At 36.2% G+C, this 19,853-nt stretch overlaps 2 protein-coding genes across 5 annotated transcripts; one reads left to right on the forward strand and one right to left on the reverse strand.

Moving 5' to 3' along the window:
• Window positions 1–1,823, reverse strand: LOC115411515 (transcription factor IIIA). Its single transcript, XM_030124024.1, has 2 exons — window positions 1,272–1,823; window positions 1–750 (listed from the first exon to the last, which is right to left on the reverse strand). The coding sequence occupies exons 1-2, from the start codon at window positions 1,740–1,742 to the stop codon at window positions 145–147; spliced, it is 1,077 nt and encodes a 358-aa protein (XP_029979884.1). The 5' UTR covers window positions 1,743–1,823; the 3' UTR covers window positions 1–144.
• Window positions 1,824–3,353: 1,530 nt separating this feature from the next.
• Window positions 3,354–18,530, forward strand: yju2b (YJU2 splicing factor homolog B). 4 transcript variants are annotated; one of them, XM_030122144.1, is made up of 11 exons: window positions 3,354–3,413; window positions 4,117–4,168; window positions 4,538–4,591; window positions 4,700–4,782; window positions 7,222–7,277; window positions 7,387–7,447; window positions 8,532–8,674; window positions 9,364–9,536; window positions 11,509–11,647; window positions 15,381–15,879; window positions 18,010–18,530. In XM_030122144.1, exons 2-10 carry the CDS (start codon window positions 4,166–4,168, stop codon window positions 15,836–15,838), a joined length of 1,170 nt encoding a protein of 389 aa, XP_029978004.1. In that variant the 5' UTR covers window positions 3,354–3,413; window positions 4,117–4,165; the 3' UTR covers window positions 15,839–15,879; window positions 18,010–18,530. The 4 variants fall into 4 exon arrangements, with proteins under 4 accessions (XP_029978004.1, XP_029977220.1, XP_029978773.1 ...); XM_030121360.1 differs by having other exon boundaries at window positions 15,381–15,863; XM_030122913.1 differs by lacking the exon at window positions 18,010–18,530 and adding an exon at window positions 16,462–16,473 and having other exon boundaries at window positions 15,381–15,863.
• The last annotated feature ends 1,323 nt before the right edge of the window (window positions 18,531–19,853 follow it).

Here is a 19,853-nt window from a genome sequence, read left to right on the forward strand (position 1 = left end):
TAAAATGAACCTCCACAATATCTGCATTTGAATAAATACCTAAAAATATCCACACAGTACTTTTTAATATCATTACAGTATCGTGAAATGAAATATCGCAATATATTGCACAACTGGTATTTTCTCACAGCCCCAGTTTGGACTCTACACGGTCAGAGGTGTATTCAGGGTGTGCGTCATGTGTCCATGAGCGTCCACCGCCGCTGTGCTGTGCAGTAAGGACGTGTCCTGCAGCAGAGACACCAGCTCCACTGGACCGGGCAGCTCCGCCTTCTGCGGACACTCTTTCTCTTTAACCCGTTTGCTCGTCGCTGCCTTGGCTTCGCTGTAGCCGCTTAACCTGGACGCCAGGGATCGTTTGGGTCGGGCTCTCCTGGGCTGCTTCCTGTCCGGATTGTGGGTGGCGGCGTGGCGCTGGAGGCCCTGCTTCATCGCAAATGTCTTCCCGCAGCCTTCGTGGGAGCAGGCGAAGGGGCGGAGCTCCTCGTGGAAGGAGTTGATGTGGCTCTGCAGGTTAAACACGGTGGTGAAGGACCGCTCACAGCTGTCCCTGGGGCACTTGAAGACCCTGCGGGTGTCGGAGTGGACCTGCTGGTGCTGCTTCAGGAACCAGGAGTCCTTGAACACTTTGTTGCACTGGTCACATTTGAAGACAGGCCTGTGCTGCTCCTGTCTGTGCTTCAGGTACTCAGTCCAGGTCTTTCCAGTGAAGGTGCAGCCCTGCTCTTTACAGGGGTAACCTCTGTGCACCTGGGAGGGGAGGGGGGGGTTGCAAAAAAAAAAAAATTCAGATACTTAACTTCAGTGCATGTGTATGTGCATATATAATTTTATTTATTTTCAGACTGCTCCCAGCCTGTTTTGTTTTATTCTTTTGTTTTATGTGTTTAAAAAAGAAAAAAAACAATAAATAAACACACATTGTACATACACACACACACACATATATATATATATATATATATATATATATATATATAAATAAAGGATATTTGACAAAACTGCCCCACAATATAAAACAGACTGATACATGTGTATTGTCATCCTGTCACCCCACACACACACACACCTGGTATATTCTAGGTGTTATTATTCCTCTAACCCACTGACAGTTGGAACCATGCTTTCATTTCCACATGTTCGGACCCATGTGGCCCCTCTGGGACCAGCTGCTCCTCCTAACCCACCCCATGTGGCCCCTCTGGGACTAGCTGCTCCTCCTAACCCACCCCATGTGGCCCCTCTGGGACTAGCTGCTCCTCCTAACCCACCTTCTCGTGTCTCTTCAGTTTGCTGGGGACCGTGAAGCTCATGGTGCACCCTTCTGCGGTGCACCGGTAGGGGGGGGGCAGCCGGCTGTGCTGCTCACACATGTGCGCCTTCAGCTGGTGGTTCTTCCGGAACTCCAGGCCGCAGCCGTCCCACTTGCACGCGTACTTCTTGGGCTCGTGCACGTGGACGCGGCTGACGTGTCGGACCCGGTTGGCGTTGGTGGTGAAGGCCTCGGTGCATCCGTCCTCGGAGCAGACGAACGGTTTGACCCCGGTGTGGCTGAGCTCGTGCCTGGCCAGGTGGTAGGGGCGGCAGAAGGACTTCCCGCAGCCGGGGTGTGCGCATGCGTGAGGCCTGACGCCAGTGTGTTTGCATAAATGCGCGTCCAGTTTCCACTGTTTGTTGTAAGCGGCCGAACAGCCCGAGAACGAACAGATGAACCGTTTATGAGGCTCCGGTTTGGACTCCATGTCTGCGGAATCCAACAGGTAGAACAGAACCGGAACAGAGGAGTTAACACCGAGTGGAGCCGAACACGTTTCTTTCGGCTTCTTCTTCTTCTTCTGCTTGTTTTTCTCTCCGTCTATTGGCAGATCATAACCACAGTTACAGGTGAATACCGCCACCTACTGTACGGAGTGTACATCATCAGGGTTTAGTTCAGTGGTTCCAACCTTTTTTTTTTTCTTTTTCACATTTTTTTCCTCCAACATATTTATTTGTTTAATGTTGTACAAAGTACAGTAAGGACATGACAAGTACAATGCAATATTAATATACTAACATGACATGAACAGAACATAGCCAGTGGACAAAACATACAAATAAAAATAATATATCAAATTACACAAAGTTCAAATCTGTCACATAAATCAGTGGTTTTGATGGCTTTTCTATTTTTAGAGTACTGAATATTTGAAATATTCTGGGTAAGCTCAGTTTTAAAAATTAAAAAAGAAGGTTTGAGATTTGAGAATTTGGATTAGTGAATATGGTATTTTGCCAAAAATATAATTAGATTGATTATGTAATATTGATCTGATTTGTTAGCAGGATATGAGAAGATACCAAACAATATTTTTGAATAAGTAAAAGAAAAATCAGAAATTACATTTTGACAAATAAAAAAATAGACATCTTGCCAGAAAATATTTGAGAAGGGACAGGACCAAAAGAGATGATATACATTTTTGTCTGATTGATTACAAAAGGAGCAATCCACACTGATATCCTTTTTATATCTTTGCAAGAACAGTTTGCAAGGACAGAAATGATTAATTAATTTGAAAGAAACTTCTTTTATCTTGTTTATTATTAAATATTTAGTGGGTAAACACCAGATTTTCTTCCATTTTAGGTTTGGAAAGAGATTATTCCAATAAGGTACCACATTTGGAACAGAGACAACATTTTTTTGGAATACACAGAGGTTTCCAACCTTTTTTTTTTTTTTTTTTACTCCAGACCCCATTTTAACGTCACACATTTCTGGCGACCCCAGAATTTTTTCTGTATTACTCTTCTTTAATATTTTCCCATTCTTGATGTGTAAATTTGCTTTGTGCCAAAAAAACAAAACAAAACAAACAAACAAAAAAATTCCCTGCAACATAACGCCATTTCATCCTTAATATAATTTTATTATTGGGTAATTATCATATACACTGTGCAAAATGGAGAAATAACAAGCCCTCTTTTTCTGGATTTACAAACAAATTTAAAATGTTTATCTTTTCCCTAAGAAAATTAGAAAAAAAGCAAAACTGCAGTGAAAATAAGCCAGGACATTGCTTGTTATCTATTATTTTAATTTAAAAAGTCTTCTCTGTTGCATCTCTACTTCTATATGTTAATTTAAAATGTCTAATGATTTGCACTGTATTGTATTTGAATGTATTTTTACTCTTGCCCTACATATCCCCATGATTTTTGTACTTTATTTGATTTATGTTGATTTGTATTACTGTATTATTACCATCGTTGAAAGTTTGTAATTTTCACAAGTTCAATTAAATTTAAAAATAAATAAATAAATAAATAAATAAATAAAAACGCCATTTCCGGAAGCTGTTATCTCACTTCCTGTACCCATCAGCCCTCTTATGTTTGGATGTTGTTGTACAGACGCTGCAAAAGATTTAGTAAGTAACCTGTATTTTACTGTTAATAAAATCCTGGTCAACTCAGACAAATACACGTTTATGAATTTTAATACAAAAAGTATTTGATTACAGTTGTAACCCAACCATGCGCCGCTTCTTTTTGTAAGAATTAGCCGAATAGTGGTGCATACGTAGCTAGGTGGCTAGTGCTAATGTTGGCTTGGCTGCAGACTAGACTGAGACATGTCACCACACTGAGCAAAAATCTGAATAACTGTATCGTTAAAAACATCCAACAGATGTTTCGCTTTTGTAAGAGACTGTAGTATTTCAGTCAAAGAAAATTCGGGACTGTCTGAATCGAATGACAAATGACAGTAGTGGTTTTGGTGCCGGTCTACAGGTGTTGTGCCAAGGTCCGGATCCCCACTCAATATTGTTTCCCCTGGTCACAGGAGCACAAATGAGATAAAAAGTTTGACTCGTGAGATACTAAGTCACAATTATGAGATAGAAAGTCATAATTATGAGATAAAAAGTTTAAATCATGAGATAAAAAGTTTAAATTATGAGATTAAAAAGTCATAATTATGATTATGAGATTAAAAAGTCATACTTATGAGATTAAAAAGTTTAACCAACTAACTCAGGGACTGTTTCTTTGTGTATCATGCAAATAGATGTTTCATTTTACAAACTGTTGGTGATATTAAAGTTCGTCACAATTTTCTGTTTTGTTTAGTATAAACGGTTGAATCCTTCTCTATTGATAAGAGCCACAACGCACCACTATGGTAAGTTTGTTTTTTTATTATATCAGTTTTGTTTATCTGTTTATATCTGTTTGTCTGTGCAATAAATGTTTTTATATGTTTTAACTGTGTTTATGTTTTGTCTTTTTTTTTTTAACTCTGTGACCCAGGGAAACGCACAAAAATTTGATTGTACCTATACTGCAATGTATCTGTGCAAATGGCAAAAAAAAGTCTACTCTATTCTATTCTGTTCTATTCTATTCTATTCTATTCTGTTCTGTTCTGTTCTATTCTATTCTACCTGATATGATGTGTACATTGTAATATTTTCACTCTCAATAGACTTAAATGTCACAACATTAACATTAACAAAATTGCTTTAATTTATGTTTTTATTTACTTTAACAGGGTGAAAGAAAAGGAACAAACAAATACTATCCTCCGGATTTTGATCCGGCAAAGGTTTGTACTCCCACAAGCTCTAGTAGCGGCCTGCCAGAAAAATATTATTTTTTTACCTTGGCTTCTGTATTAACATGATAATGAACTTCTGTCACTACTGTTTTGTAGCATGGCTCCCTCAATGGCTACCATAAAACTCACGCCCTTCGGGAGAGAGCCAGGAAACTGTCCCAGGGCATCCTCATCATCAGGTTAGATATGGACTCGTATTCACTGAAAGGAGGAATGGAAAATAATAGGGGATAATAGGGAGAATGTTGAACGAAAACGAAGACTCACTTGTATAAACTGAGATATCGTAGAATATTTATGGCTCTTTATTTGAGTTTAAGTTAGTAATTGATACACTAAAGCAGTGATTTTCAACCTTGGGGTCGGGACCCCACGTGGGGGTCACCTGGAATTCAAATGGGGTCACCTGAAATTTCTAGTAATTGATAAAAAATTTAAACTTACTAATAAAAATTTACATTATATAGCCTAAATGTTGCCTAAAATTAACGTTTATTTGCAACAGATTATAGCAAACTATTACACGATCAAAAACAAATTAATTTTAGCAAATAAAATGTCTCCGTTTTGAATGTCTGGGGTCGCTTGAAATTTCTAATAATTTATTTTAAAAATTTAAAAATTAGAACTAATAAAAATTTACATTATATAGTCTAAATGTTGTCTAAAATTAATGTTTATTTGCAACATAGCATAGCAAACTATTACATGATCAAAAACAAATTAATTTTAGCCAAAAAAAAGTCTCTGCTTTGAATGTCTGGGGTCAACAGAAATGTGTGATGTTAAAATGGGGTCAGAAGCCAAAAAAGGTTGGGAGCCACTGCACTAAGGCCTAGTCAATTAGGGGCCAAAATATGTTAGAGCCATTTTTTGTGCTTCAGTTAAAAAGTCATATTTATATTTGATTTCTTATGTATAATTTATGTATATTATATGAATGTTAAGTAATAGTAGCATAAGTCTTGACATCATTGTGTGATGCAATCCTGTTGGCTGCTAAGATTATAAAACGTAAAGAAAGACAAGCGGAACCGGAAGCCTGGAGCCCAGGAGCATCACAGTCTTTTTTACCATCATGTAATTTAGGAATTAATCTTTCGTTTGTACAAATTTAAGTTTTAAGTAAAGACAAGAATAGAGCTGAAACGATTAATTGACTGTTCCAAAAAAAATCATTCAACCACAATTCTCCTGAATCACAGCTTTGTTTCCTTCATTTCTTTGCTGTTAAACATTGGTTCCACTGTTGTGTTTCACACAGATGCTTATTGTTACGCACAAAGAAGCTTCAGTTCAGGAAAACTGCAATAGAATATTTCCCTTCAATCAATTGGAGTTGATTAATCGAGTCATGAATTTCTGCATTCACTTCAAGCACCTAATCGATTAATCGTTTCAGCTTTAGACAAGAAACAGAAAACTTGGAATTCCAGACCCTTTGTTTACTGATATGTGACGCGTACAGAAGAACTCCGAGGTTCACAGCTAGTGAGTTATACGCCACACTCACAATAAGAATAATAATAATAATAATACATTTTATTTGTATAGTGCTTTTCATGGAACTCAAAGACGCTTTACGTACAGCAGATAAAAACAGAAACCAAGCACATTAAAAACAGATAAAAGCAGGTGCAAAAGGCAGGTATACGGATATAAAACAAGTAAACATTAAAATTAAACATTTAAAAGCGATCTTAAATAAATTAGTTTTTAAAAGGGATTTAAAGGTGTTGAAGTCAGAGCAGTGTCGGATAGAAGGTGGAAAGGAGTTCCAGAGGGTTGCAGCAGCAATAGAAAAAACTCTGTAAATAAAATAATGAAAAATAATGACAGGATCTGACAATATCTGAGTTATTTTAAGACGCTTTAATAAATAAACCTAAAACATATTGGTAATGCATTTATGATAAAGTTAAGGTTGTGGATAGTTTTAATTCCAACACAAGTGTTCAGAGAACGCAAACATCCGCCAAGCACCCTGAACGGTGTGCATGTGTGGATCGACTATTTCTTTTTAAATTCAACAGTTTCAAGGTTGTTCCAAACAGCAGAAAAAGCTGAAGCTTGGTACCAGTCATGTGTATGTCAAATTATATTCAATTCCAATCAATATTTGTTGAGTTCTAATGAAAAATGTGTGGTAAATGGGATTTTTAATGTAAAATTGAAATGTCCACAGAGTCCACATTCCACAGTGGATGCGGACAATTTTGTGCCAGATACAAGATGTTGTTCTAAGCTATGAGTGGATCAAATTGGAGGCTAATCAGAGTCTTTTTGAATTTTTGATGAATTTTGGAAAATTGCTCAGTGATGACAGATAGGAAAATGGTAGATTTTGTGACCTTGCTGTGACCTTGAACTTTGGCCTACTTGGCCCAAAATTTAATGGGTTGGTCTCAGGGCCAAGCCTTATCTGTGGGTACAGTTTGGTTAAGATGGTTGGAATAATTTTCCCATAAAGTTGCTAACAAACAAACACGCAAACAAAGACACAAAGCAAAGTGATCACAATACCTCCTGGCGGAGGTAAAAACGAAAATATGAAGTTGATATAAAGTCAAGTATCCAGTCCCGAAGTGTAATTGAACTCCACATGTTTGTCTGTGAAGGTTTGAGATGCCCTACAACATCTGGTGTGATGGCTGCAAAAATCACATTGGCATGGGTAAGTTTGGAGAAAGCTATGCTCCAAGTCATCATCATCATCATAATAATAATAATAAGTTTGGTCCAGTCGGATATGACATCATAACACCGTTGTTGCATTTGTACAGGGGTTCGATACAATGCAGAGAAGAAGAAAGTGGGGAACTACTACACCACGCCAATCTACAGGTAAACTCACACCAACCAGACCGTCTGCTCAAGCCATGAACATTTACTGTGGTCCAACATAATCAAAATGATGTTGGTTTTATGAACAGTTCATGTACAGCTGAATGTCATGAGTCATATTTACGTCAAGAGGCTTTTCAATTATGGCAACCTTTAACTGTAGACCAGGGGTCTCAAACTCATTTTCTCCCTCCCCCCATTTGTTCCCTGCACCAGTATCAACATTTCCTGAAATTTTCATCCAAATCTGTCCATAACTTTTTGAGTTATCTTGCACACACACACACAGACAGACAGACAAACCAAAAACATAACCTCCTTGGCAGAGGTAAAAACAAAGATGAACAACCTGAAGTGTGCAATTTGAACAATATTCTGCCTGTTCCTAAATGTTTTGTGCATTTATGGATCCACTGTGATCTGGAGTTGTGTTAATAATAACTGATGTAATATTGTAGAAATTGTTCAAATTTTAGTTCCAAACTCCAAAATTTTAACAATATTCTGCCTGTTACCAAATGTTTATGTAACACTGTGTGTAAATGTACATGTATAAATAATAAGTCAAAGCATAATATTGTTAAAATTGCACTAATTTTTCAAATGAAATTTAATTTTTTTTTCAGGTTATTCACATCTTTTTTTGTAAAATGTAAATATTTTCATAATTTAATTGTTTTTTGTTTTTTTTTACTAAAACAAAAAGAAAAACTTAGATTTGTCATTATTTATAGGTTATTGAGTCATTATTTTACTGGTCTGGCTCACTTGAGATCAAATTGGGACTAAATATGGCCCCTGAACCAAAATGAGTTTGACAGCCCTGCTCTTGGCTGTTAATATCTCCAGTGTAATTTTTGCACTTTGTCATACCGTGGGCTGGATTGGAACCTTTGGAGGGCCACTTTTGGCCCACGGGCCACATGATTGACACCTGTGATCTAAACGTAGCCTCAGCAGAAAACAGAAGACACATTGTAAAATATGAAGTATATACTCCTAAACATCACAACAATCCTATTACAGAATGTTTCCTTTTTAATTTTTTTTTTTGTTTGTTTACATGTGTTCAATTAACCACCAGGTTTAGGATGAAGTGCCACCTTTGTGTCAACTACATTGAAATGCAGACCGATCCACAGACCTGTGACTACGTCATAGTGAGTGGAGCCCGAAGGAAGGAGGAGCGCTGGGACATGGCGGAAAACGAACAGATCCTCACCACAGGTATGCACTCCTGTTCTGTTCAAGAACAAGTAGTTTGACGTACAGATACAGTTTAGTGTTCATCAGCTGAGGAAAAGAAGAAAGCAAAATGATTTAGGACCACATATGACAGTGGTCTGGGTCAGATTTAGGACCACATATGACAGTGGTCTGGGTCAGATTTAGGACCACATATGACAGTGGTCTGGGTCAGATTTAGGACCACATATGAAAGTGATTTGGGTCAGATTTAGGACCACATACGAAAGCGGTCCGGGTCAGATTTATAAAATACAATAAAATACAATTAAAATACCATTAGAAATACAATAAAATACAATTAAAATATCATTAGAAATACAATAAAATAAAATTAAAATACCATTAAAAATATTATTAAAATACCATTAAGAATACAATTCAAATACCATTAAAATGCTATACATACATAAAGTGCAGTCAGTTGTAGCAGACTTTGTCAGTTCGGAATTCAAAAGCCTGCTTGAACAACAGTGTCTTAAGCTTTTTTTTTTTTTTTTTAAAGTCTCCACAAAGTCCACAACTTGTTCAGAGTCCATTCCAGCTTTAGTGACAGTGTGTGTTCATGGGCCCATTCACTACAATTCACTACTTTGTAATATTAGGGGGTTTTTTTGTGTGTGTTTTTTCTACGATCCTCATGAATGTTGTCTTAAATGTGTTTTGTTCAGAGCGAACAGAGAAGGAGAAACTGGAGACAGATGCCATGTACAAGTTGGACCACGGTGGGAAAGACAAGGAGAAACTGACGAAGGCCCTGCCCTCTCTGTCAGAGATTCAGGACCATCAGTCTGGATGGAAGGATGACTTCCACCTGAACAGCACCCTCCGCAGGAAGTTCAGGGTAGGGCACTGATCTGTCCAGGAGGCAACTGCATTAATACTTAACTTTGTCGTCACTACAGGGAGATTTGCATTAATATGCCTAATAATAAAAATAATAATAAATAAAAAAAAACTTACTGTGAAATAATAACAGGGTTTGTACGGGTGCTTGAAATCCTTGAAAAGTGCTTGAATTTCAGTTGAAGTGCTTGAAAGTACTTACAATTCTAACTCTGATGTGATTTATTTCTTTCTTTATTTTTTTATTGCAACTTTATTTATAATTTTTCCATATCAACAACATTGACATCATTAAAGCATATCTTATAAAAGTTGTGTTGGAGGTTTTTTGTCCCAAGGTGCAGGACACAGTTTTATAAAAACAGCTTTGTTCCTGTTGCCGTCACTGAGCTCAATAGGAAATAGTGACATTGCCCTTTATTTACTTATTTTAGTTATTTATCCTATTTCTTTGCTCTCTTTATTATTATTGTGACATCTAATTTTTAAATTTTATGTTCTTATCCTGGTTTTTATCCCAGAGACTGTTTTTATCTTCTTGAGGTTTTTTATTGTGTTTTATTGCATCTTGTTTTTATTTATTTGATCTTATTTATTCATTTTATTCTTTTACTTCTCCATGCTGCTATACTGATGAATGATGGAACGCTGAGCACTTTCTGTCTTGACACTTGATCAAGTACCTGCTGAACAGGTTCAATTAATGCCAAAGCAATCACTATGTCTGCAAAACAAATCTACCCATGGGTAGAAATAAAGTAACCTTGAACCTTAAACATCCAGGTGGCATCCCCACAAAACACATCCACATAAACAGTCAGGTATCAAACAGGCAAACAGAACACCAAAAGAAGAAAACAAATATACACAAGTCCAAAAAACAGACAGACCAAAACAAAAAAGACTCAAACCAATCTGTGTTGATCACTCTGGTGATAACACCAACATTCTGGACCTCAGGCATAAGAAAACAGTCCCAGCAGTCAGACTGTGGGCTGTGAGAAGACTAGGATGGCATTCAATCAGAGTTATTGATGTATTTTTAATATGAACTCTGCCAGGTTAGATGCCAAGTCAAAGCTGCTTACAGAGAGGTGAAGCATTTTGAACATGTGGTGCCAGGCACAACAAGCCCTGCCCCTCAAACATATGTCACCCATTATAAGTAAATGGGAAGATTTTAAAAAATCATGTAAAATTTGAACTTTCACCTTCTTTTTCCAAAATGTAATGACATTTATTCTGGGTCAGTGGTAATCTATAAACCCAATTAGGTATGAATTCAACCAATAGTTTTACTGCTACAGTGTAAAACCTTGCTTGTTAGTTTTCTTTTTTTTTTGTAAATGCTTAGTTTTAGTTTAGTTTTAGTATTAATTTTAGTTTTGTCATATCTTTTCTCTTCTTCTCCGTCGTATTCAAATAAATCCCAGACAGGACTCTGCTGCTTTCTCCCAACTTTAGTCTCCATGTTTCCAGGTAGAGTGGGGACCAGAAGACGACTGGAAACCACAAGTGACGGACCGTCAAGTGTCGTATGGTGCCGCTAGCTAAAATTGCTAGAGCGAAATAAATCAATTTTGTATCAATCTGACAGTGACAAAGATGAAAACAAAGGGAATTTTATCCATAACTTTAATCCATTTTAGTTAGTTTTGTAAACACACAATACAGTTTCAGTTAGTTATCATTTTTTCTTTTAATTATAGTTTTTATTTATTTCAGTTAACGAAAGTGTTTTTTTTTTTCAATTCTAGTTTTTGTCATTTCATTAGTTTTCGTTAATGATAATAACCTTGGTGATAAGGCACTGTGCTGGAAAAATCTGAAAAGGACCCTTAGAAGTGCTTGAATTTGACCTTGAAAAATGTGTGGGAATCCTGTAATAAGATTAGAAAACCTGACTGTTGCTTATGAATGATGGTGTATTTGTCACCAATCGAGCCGTTTTGCTTGACCTGCTGTTCCAGACAGAGAAGAAAGTTCTGGCTGAGCAGGAGGAGAAGGACGACGCTGTGAGAATGCGAACCAACCTGTCCATCCCACTGCTGCCGGAGAAGGAGGAGGACAAGAAACTGGCCTCACTGCTCACCTACCAGGCCCCCGACTGTGAGCATGTGCACTGCTGTTCCACACACATTCACTGAACACATGCGTCAGGGTTAGGGTTACGCATTTACTGTTGGAAACGGAGGCTCGGGATTGTTTTGGAAACAGACTATTTTAGAATCAGCAATCAAACAGCAAGGCCTTTTAAACATGTCGACTTCAGAAAGATGTGTTTGAGGGTGTTTGTGTTTTGAAATCACACAAAATAGAAGGTCTGAGTTTATTTATAATGACAATTCTGTTTCATATGTTGTTTTGTCAATGGTAACACCAGTCTACAAGTCAAATGCTTCCAGAATAAAAGCAGTTCAACTGGACCAAATTTCAGTCACTAATAAAGAAACATCCATAGGCCTAAATGTTGGTTGGTTGTACTTTCACAGATACAGTCTGGGGCCAAAATTGGAAATTCTGACAATGAATGGCCTTGACCTGGTTGTACTACGACCTATACCAGCAAGGGCTCTGTATTGGCAAGAAACTGGTGATGCGATACAAATCACAATAGTAGGATCACAATACGATATATCACAATATATCATGATACTGTTAAAAAGGCAGTTTTTTATTTTATTTTTTTTAAATGATTATTTCCTTGAAGAATTGAATTACAGCAGAAATCTGCACAAATACTAAACACATTTTTAGTTGATCCAACCAGGATCTAATGTTAGATCACAAAATGTTCCTGTGTTCAAACTGAAATTCTGTTTTACAGACATTCCAGTTTCAGATCCTGTTCAAATGTTCATATTCTATTAGTTCACAACTAACATCAGAACAGGATTTTAGTTCAATCCCAACAAAGGAACTAACATTATTTAACCCTTTCATGCATGAATTATGAGAACCTTAATCAAGATTTTTTTCCTGAGTGTTTTTATTCCTTTTTAGGCATGAAAAAACAATGTTATTGTAATTGTATTTTTTTATGAACCTATTTTTCACGGATTAACAAAAATATCCACTCAGCTGGACACCATGCATTTAATTTTTGAAGCAAAGAAACATGCATTTACTGTCATACTGTGTGAAAACTATGAAATAAATGTTTTTTTTAATGTCGCTAATCTGATGTTTTCTCACATTTTAACATACTATAATAGTGGTTATTACTCACTCAAATAATATGCAAAAAACAACAAAACACAACATTTTTTTAAACTGTTAATTACAGTCTAATAACAATTAGCAACTGATGTACACTCAAATATGTTGCTACAGTTCCACTGTGTTGGTTGATATGCAACTACAACAACAAAACCCATGAATGTACAAGAGAACAGCTGTAGAGTAACTGTCCTCTGCAGTGACCACTATACATGAAAGGGTTAATACAAGAGTGTTTAATAATAAACAAAATATAAATAAAAAAGAAAAACTAAAAAACTAAAATGAACTTCCACAATATCTGCATTTGAATAAATGCCTAAAAATATCAATACAGTAGTTTTTAATATCGATATAGTATTGTGAAATGAAATATCGCGACATATTGCAGAACCGATACTTTCTTTTACCCCTAATTTCAGCGTGCTCTGAACTTATACAAAACTCATCCATATCCTATTTGCTGTACACCAACGTATTCACCAAATTTGTCATACGTCAGCATACGCTGCCTAAATCATCCAGGTGTGACAGGGCCTTAAGATGTATCACATTTAACATCTGAAGCAGATATTTTCTAAGAAATTGTCAAGCAGTGTTAATTATTAGTGTTCCAAATATTGAACTAATGTTGCAAAAACATACACTCAACTTGACACCATGTCCTTAATATTTGAAGCTTTACTGATATCACTGGTCTACAATTTTTTAGAAATGATTTACTTCAGACATTAAATGTGCTAAATGTTGTGTATTTTAATAAGATTAATTGGAAAATAAATGACAAAAGTGCCGGTTTGCTGATGTTTTCAAGGTATATGATTAAGTGTTATTACACATATATATTGGTTTATGTACATTTATAAAATAGTTTTAGAAATCTTGCACTAAATAGAACCTATAAAGTGAATGTATTCTAATGTGCAGACAGTGTTTTGAAGTAGATCTTGTAGCTCTGAGACAAATATTCCTTTTGAGTCAAACCCATTCTCTCGTTAATTCTTGAATTTCACATTTTGACCCAAGGCTGTATCTTGGAAAGTTCAGCCAACCAGCATTTTTGACTTGATTTTTCTTTATCAGTGACTCTCATGTGGTAAAATTTCATTACTTTTATTCTGGAAGCATTTTCCTTGTAGACCAGTGTATTCAGACTTGCACGTACTTGGAGGTAGATTCTGTTAATTTAAAAGTTATTTTGTTTTTGTCTTAATTTGCTTTGTTTTGTTTTATTTTGTTTCTTTGCACATTCTAAATAAATAAATAAATGAATAAATAAATAAATTTTAAAAAATGTCTATGAAGTAAAAACTTTTTTAAGGCTGCTAATCTGTTGTTTTCTCACATTTTATTATACTCTAATACTAGTCACTACTCAATTCATGGAGATAAAAAAAAAAAAAATCTGTTAATTACAGTCTAACAATAACAAGCCACTGATTTACACTCAAACATGTTAGTGCAGATCAGGTTTATCGAGAACAGCAAAGTTACAGTAATGGTATGAATTGCAGTGTATGAGATGATGCATAAGTGTCCACTAGGGATGTAACAATTACTGGTATAACGATAACCCGCTGTAAAATTGCAGACAGTTAGTATTACTGTTTAAATTCTAATTATCATGATAACCGTGTTTGATTACTGCACTTTTCCAGAGAAAACACCTAAGTAAAGATCTGCTTTTATGTCAAATATTTGAGTATAGTTTTAATTTATTACAATTTTAATTTTCTATACCTAATATTTGGAACCAATATTCACTTTTAAAGTCTGTGAAAAGGTTCGTTAAGCATCTGTGTGTTATTTATGCAATAAATTATATACATTTTTCAAATCGGATTTTATATTTTTTTGTTTTTTGTCCTTTTATGGTTTTGTAGTAGGCTAAAGTGAAAAAAATAATAGACAGATGATATAGATGAAGTTGTGCTGAAAAAAAGATACTGAACATGGGTATAGTAAACATTTGTTTATATAGTATATAAAGGCAAAATCAAAAGGACTGAAAAACGGACAAAATAGGCTCAGACCACTAAGGGTTAATATTTGAATGTTTCTGTAACAGAAGGTACATTGTGCCTATATTTTATTTGTTTGTTTTTTTTGTTTGTTTGTTTGTTTTTTTTTCAAAATACAACTTGGTTAAATTATTTCAGTGTGTGTACCAGTACGTTTTGAACATTTTGAGCACAATTTCAACAATACCACGGTAATCAATCATAAGTCAATCTTTATTTATATAGCACTTTTCATACACTGAGGATGTAGCACAAAGTGCTTTACATATAAGTTTAAACATCAGTACCACCCAACTACCCACTCACACACTTAAAAAGACTGACTGAGCACAAGAGGACCAGAAAGTAAAAGTAAAGGAAGAGGCGCTGTCTCAGGGAGCCATCCGCACCAGGAATAATGATAACCGTGATAATTTTGGTCACAATAACTGTGATATGAAATTTTCATATCGTTACATTCCTAGCGTCCACAAAATCCATGAATACACAAGTGAACATCTTTGAATAGCTGTCCACTTTAGTGACCACTATGCATGAAAGGGTTAAACAGTGTCAATATTTAATACTTCAAAATGTCGTCTTTTATTCCCTTCCTTTCTCAGCCTTCGAGGACAAACAGCACAGCAAACGTCAGGAGATCTCCAGTCGGTCGTGGTTCAACCCCTCCTCAGCTCCACTCGGGGTGGGGGGGGCTGCAGGCGGTCTGCTCCAGCGGCTGGGTCTGCAGGGCAAAGAGGCAGCGGTGGCCAAAGCGCTGGGCTCCACCCACAGCCCTCTGATCCGCAAACGCACAGGGCCCTCAGAAGTCAAAGGCCAACCCTGTGCTGCTGTCACCAGAAGGAGGTCAGACCCCGAGGTCAACGCACGCGACGGACAGAGGTCAAAGGTCACTCCCGCACAGGAAGCCTCAGACGTAGCGGTCGGCTTATCACCGGTCGGACAGGAAGCGACGGGCGGGCAGGCGGACGAAGAACCGCGGAAGGATCCAGACCGAGGGTTTGGAGGAGTCCCGTCCCTGGTGGCAGACTACAGTGACTCCGAGTCCGATTCCGAACAATGACCAGGCTCTAAATGGGACAGTTTGGGTGGTTTAGGACAGGGGTGTCAAAGTCATTTTAGCTCAGTTCCACATTCACCCCAATTTGATCTGCAGTGGGTTGGACCAGTAAAATAATAACAGAATAACCCATAAATAATGACAACTGCAAATTTTTGTCTTTGTTTTAGTGCAAAAAACCTATTAATATTGTTAATATTGCACTTATTTTTCTTAAGAAATGTCAGTTTTTTCAGGTTATTCACATCTTTGTTGTTTGGATGGTTTATAAAACTAAGTATTTTCATAATTTAATGAGTTTTTTTTTCACTAAAACAAAAACAAAAAATTGTAGTTGTCATTATTTATAGGTTATTCTGTTATTATTTTACTGGTCTGACCCACTGCAGATCAAATCAGGCTTAATGTGGAACCAGAAAGAAAATGAGTTTGAGAGCCCTGGTTTATGACACACACATGTTCGTGGACGGTGCTCATGTCAGTTCATTTCATCCTATTATCAAAAGTTTCTCTTTCTTCTGTTGATGCTCTACTTCTGTTTGGTTCTCCAAGTGTGTCCAGTCCAGTCTTCGGTTTATTTATCACTGTTTAAAGCCTCATTTCTCATGGATTATGGCTCCGTTGAGATGAATTACAAGGGAATCGTCTCTAAATCTTGAACTAATAATGGTTTTGTGAAATTTACTGCAGAGAATTTCAATAATTCTTTCCAGGTTAAAGCTTTGGAGACACAAAAAAAATCTACGGTATTTTCCATGGAAAATAAATGTTTTGTTTTTTTTGTAAAACACCAGCTTCCTCTGATTGCCTGGTCTGTTCAACAAATCAGTGTCTAATTTAAGAAAGTTGTCAGGAAAATGGTGGATGTTTTGATGCCTTTTCTGTAAACCAGGGCTCTCAAACTCATTTTCTTTCAGGTTTCCACATTCAGCCTGATTTGATCTGCAGTGGGTCGGACCAGTAAAATAATAACAGAATAACCTAGAAATAATGACAACTACAAATTTTTGTATTTGTTTTAGTGCAAAAGAACCCCATTAAATTATGAAAATACTCACTTTTATAAACTATCCAAACAAAAAAGATGTGAATAACCTGAAAAAACTGAAATTTCTTAAGAAAAATAAGTGCAATTTTAACAATATTCTGCCTCAACTTATCATTTATACATGTGCATTATGGATCAAATTGTTAAAATTGTGCTTAATTTTCTTTACACATTTCAGGTTGTTCATATTCAGATTATTCACATTTTATTGCTATTGAAAATATTTACATCAACAAAGTTTCCTTACAAATCTGAATAACATGAACAATCTGAAATGTCTTGTTTTTTTTAGTTTATTGATTTATTCAGAACATGCAATGAAATTTAACAAATATGTGAACCTGCAAAATATACATAATAGTACAAAAATAAAGAATCATAACAGTCTTAGACAGAAGAATAGCACAATAGTTCCATTTACATTTACCCAAAAAGAAAATTAAGCACAATTTTAACAATTCGGTCCATAATGCACACGTATAAATGATCAGTTGAGGCATGATAGTTAAAATTGCACTTATTTTTCTCAAGAAATTTCAGTTTTTTTCAGGTTATTCAGTTTTGTTTTGTTTTTGGATAGTTTATAAAAGTGAGCATTTTCATAATTTAATGGGAAGAAGTGCAGTTTAAGAAAAATAAGTGCAATTTTAACGATATTCTGCTTCAGTTTATCATTTACACATGTACATTACAATTTACATTACAGTTACAAATACACAAAACATTTAGGAACAAGCAGAATGTTGTTAAAATGGCATTTGCTTCTCTAAAGACATTTCAGGTTGTTCATATTTCTTTGGGTTTTTCCTATTTTTTGTAGAAGGATAGTTTGTAAATGTAAACATTTTCATGTAATTTTACTTTTTTTTTTACACTTAAAAAAAAGAGAAGATTTGACATTTTCAATATTTATAGGTTATTATGAGACTATTTTACTGGTTCTGACCCACTTTAGATTGAATTGGCCTGGATGTGGAACCTAAATTAAAACTATGTTGACTCCATTGATTTTCAAAGATCTACTGTGTAATTTTTGCATTTCACAAATTCATCCCACAGGCCAGATTGGGCCCCTTGGCGGGCCAGATTTGCCCCCAGGCCGCATGTTTGACACCTGTGGTTTAAGATTAATTAAAGGAGATTATCTTCATGTCACTGATGTTGTGTTAAATGTGTTGGTCAACACATCCGGCTACAATGGAACTATTGTGTTTTTATTTGACAAAACTTGTAAAATAAATGAATATGCAATATATGTAAAGATGTAAATTATAAGTGAGAATGGGGTTATGTTTTGAAACAGTAACTTCAGATGTCTTTCACATGGCCACAACAACAATAGAATAGAATGTCTTTATTGTTGTACAGGTACAACGAAATGAAAAAAGTGCAACTGTCCTAGGTGCCATAAAAAAGTATCAATGTATATAAAAGAGTATAAAAACTAAAATATAAAAGAAAAACCCTGACAGCCGCTTAAAAATAAAATGTGAAATACAATACAATGCCATGTTCAGGTGAATGTTTTCTGAGGGATAATTGAAACTAATTGAACCCCCCCATCACCACCAAAATGTAATCATTTGTTTCTTTTGCCAGTATCAACATTTCCTGAAAATTTCATCCAAATCCTTGCTAACAGACAAAGCCCAATGAAATCATAATAAACTGTGAAATACAATACAATGCCATGTCCAGGTGAATGTTTTCTGAGGGATCATTGAAACTATGTTTGCATCCAGTGGTGACCATCAGGTTTCAGCTGTCATGATGAATCAACAAAAACACCGACAGATTTTTAAGAATCCTAACATTTTGGAACAGTTACTGGATGGGGTCATTTTTCTTGAACAACCCTTCAAAAATGTCACTGATTTTGTTTGAAAATCATCCAATTTGTAAAGAAACAATCAATGAAATTTGTTAAACATAAAATACTTAAGACAAATTCTGTATAAAAATCCAAACATGCTCCTATTTTCCTAAAACAAACATTGCCAAGGTCTGCTCTGCTGATAACACACACACAATGGATGGCTAGCATAGCGGCGAACTTAGCATGCTAGCGTTAGCACGGACGATAAACTCATTAAAAACTCAACATTAGGACACTCAAAACTTCAGAGAATTCCTATAGGATGAGTGGGATTTTACAAAATACAAGTTCCAGAAGTTTGGCCTCCTTTGACTCATGAATAATATCTTGAATGAACTTTTATTAGAAGAGCTGGGCTCTACCACTCACTTCCGGTGTTCTGTGGAGTTGAGCGCATGCTCAGTAGCGCTAGGGAGCTCCACCCTTGTGGTTGTGCAGCCAGCAGCACTTGGACCTCCACTCCATTTTCACTTCCCGGGGTCGACTGAATCCGACGCCGTGTAAACGGCCCCTAAATGTGGTGTAGCAAGGCAGGGAGGAAACCGACAGTTTTCAAATTCGAACCTCATAATGAGGCTACTGCAACACACACTATTATAAGAAAACTTTCACAAAGTGAGATTTGCATAATACGGGACCTTTAACTCTGCAGAAGAAACTGTGGAGTTGTAAACACTGCAGTGTTTCATCACCTGATGGGATACAGTATGTAACAGACTGTCAATAATATACATGGAAACCAAAAATCCACATGAAGGAAGTCTGCTCTGACTTTTAAAGTAATACTTTCTGCGTTGTCCCTCATAAAAACAGCAAAGATCAGCTCAAACAAAATGTAAAATGTGGTACAAGAAGAGAGTTTAACATTTGGTTGATGTGTGCAGTGAAACATTTAGAAGGGCCTTAATGTTTATAAGTCGCAGTTGAAGGTTTGATGGGTTGAATGGCAGCAAGAAAGCCATTGCTGAGACTTCAGAAACAGAAACAGAGGCTTGTCTGGGCCATGGAACAGCACCAGTGGACTACTGAAGACTGGAAGAAGGGGTTCTGGACTGATCAAACCTGACACTGTTCAGTCTTCTGTTCCCAGTGTA

This window comes from Sphaeramia orbicularis, chromosome 1 (assembly GCF_902148855.1).
Source record: "Sphaeramia orbicularis chromosome 1, fSphaOr1.1, whole genome shotgun sequence".
Lineage (NCBI taxonomy): Eukaryota > Metazoa > Chordata > Actinopteri > Kurtiformes > Apogonidae > Sphaeramia > Sphaeramia orbicularis.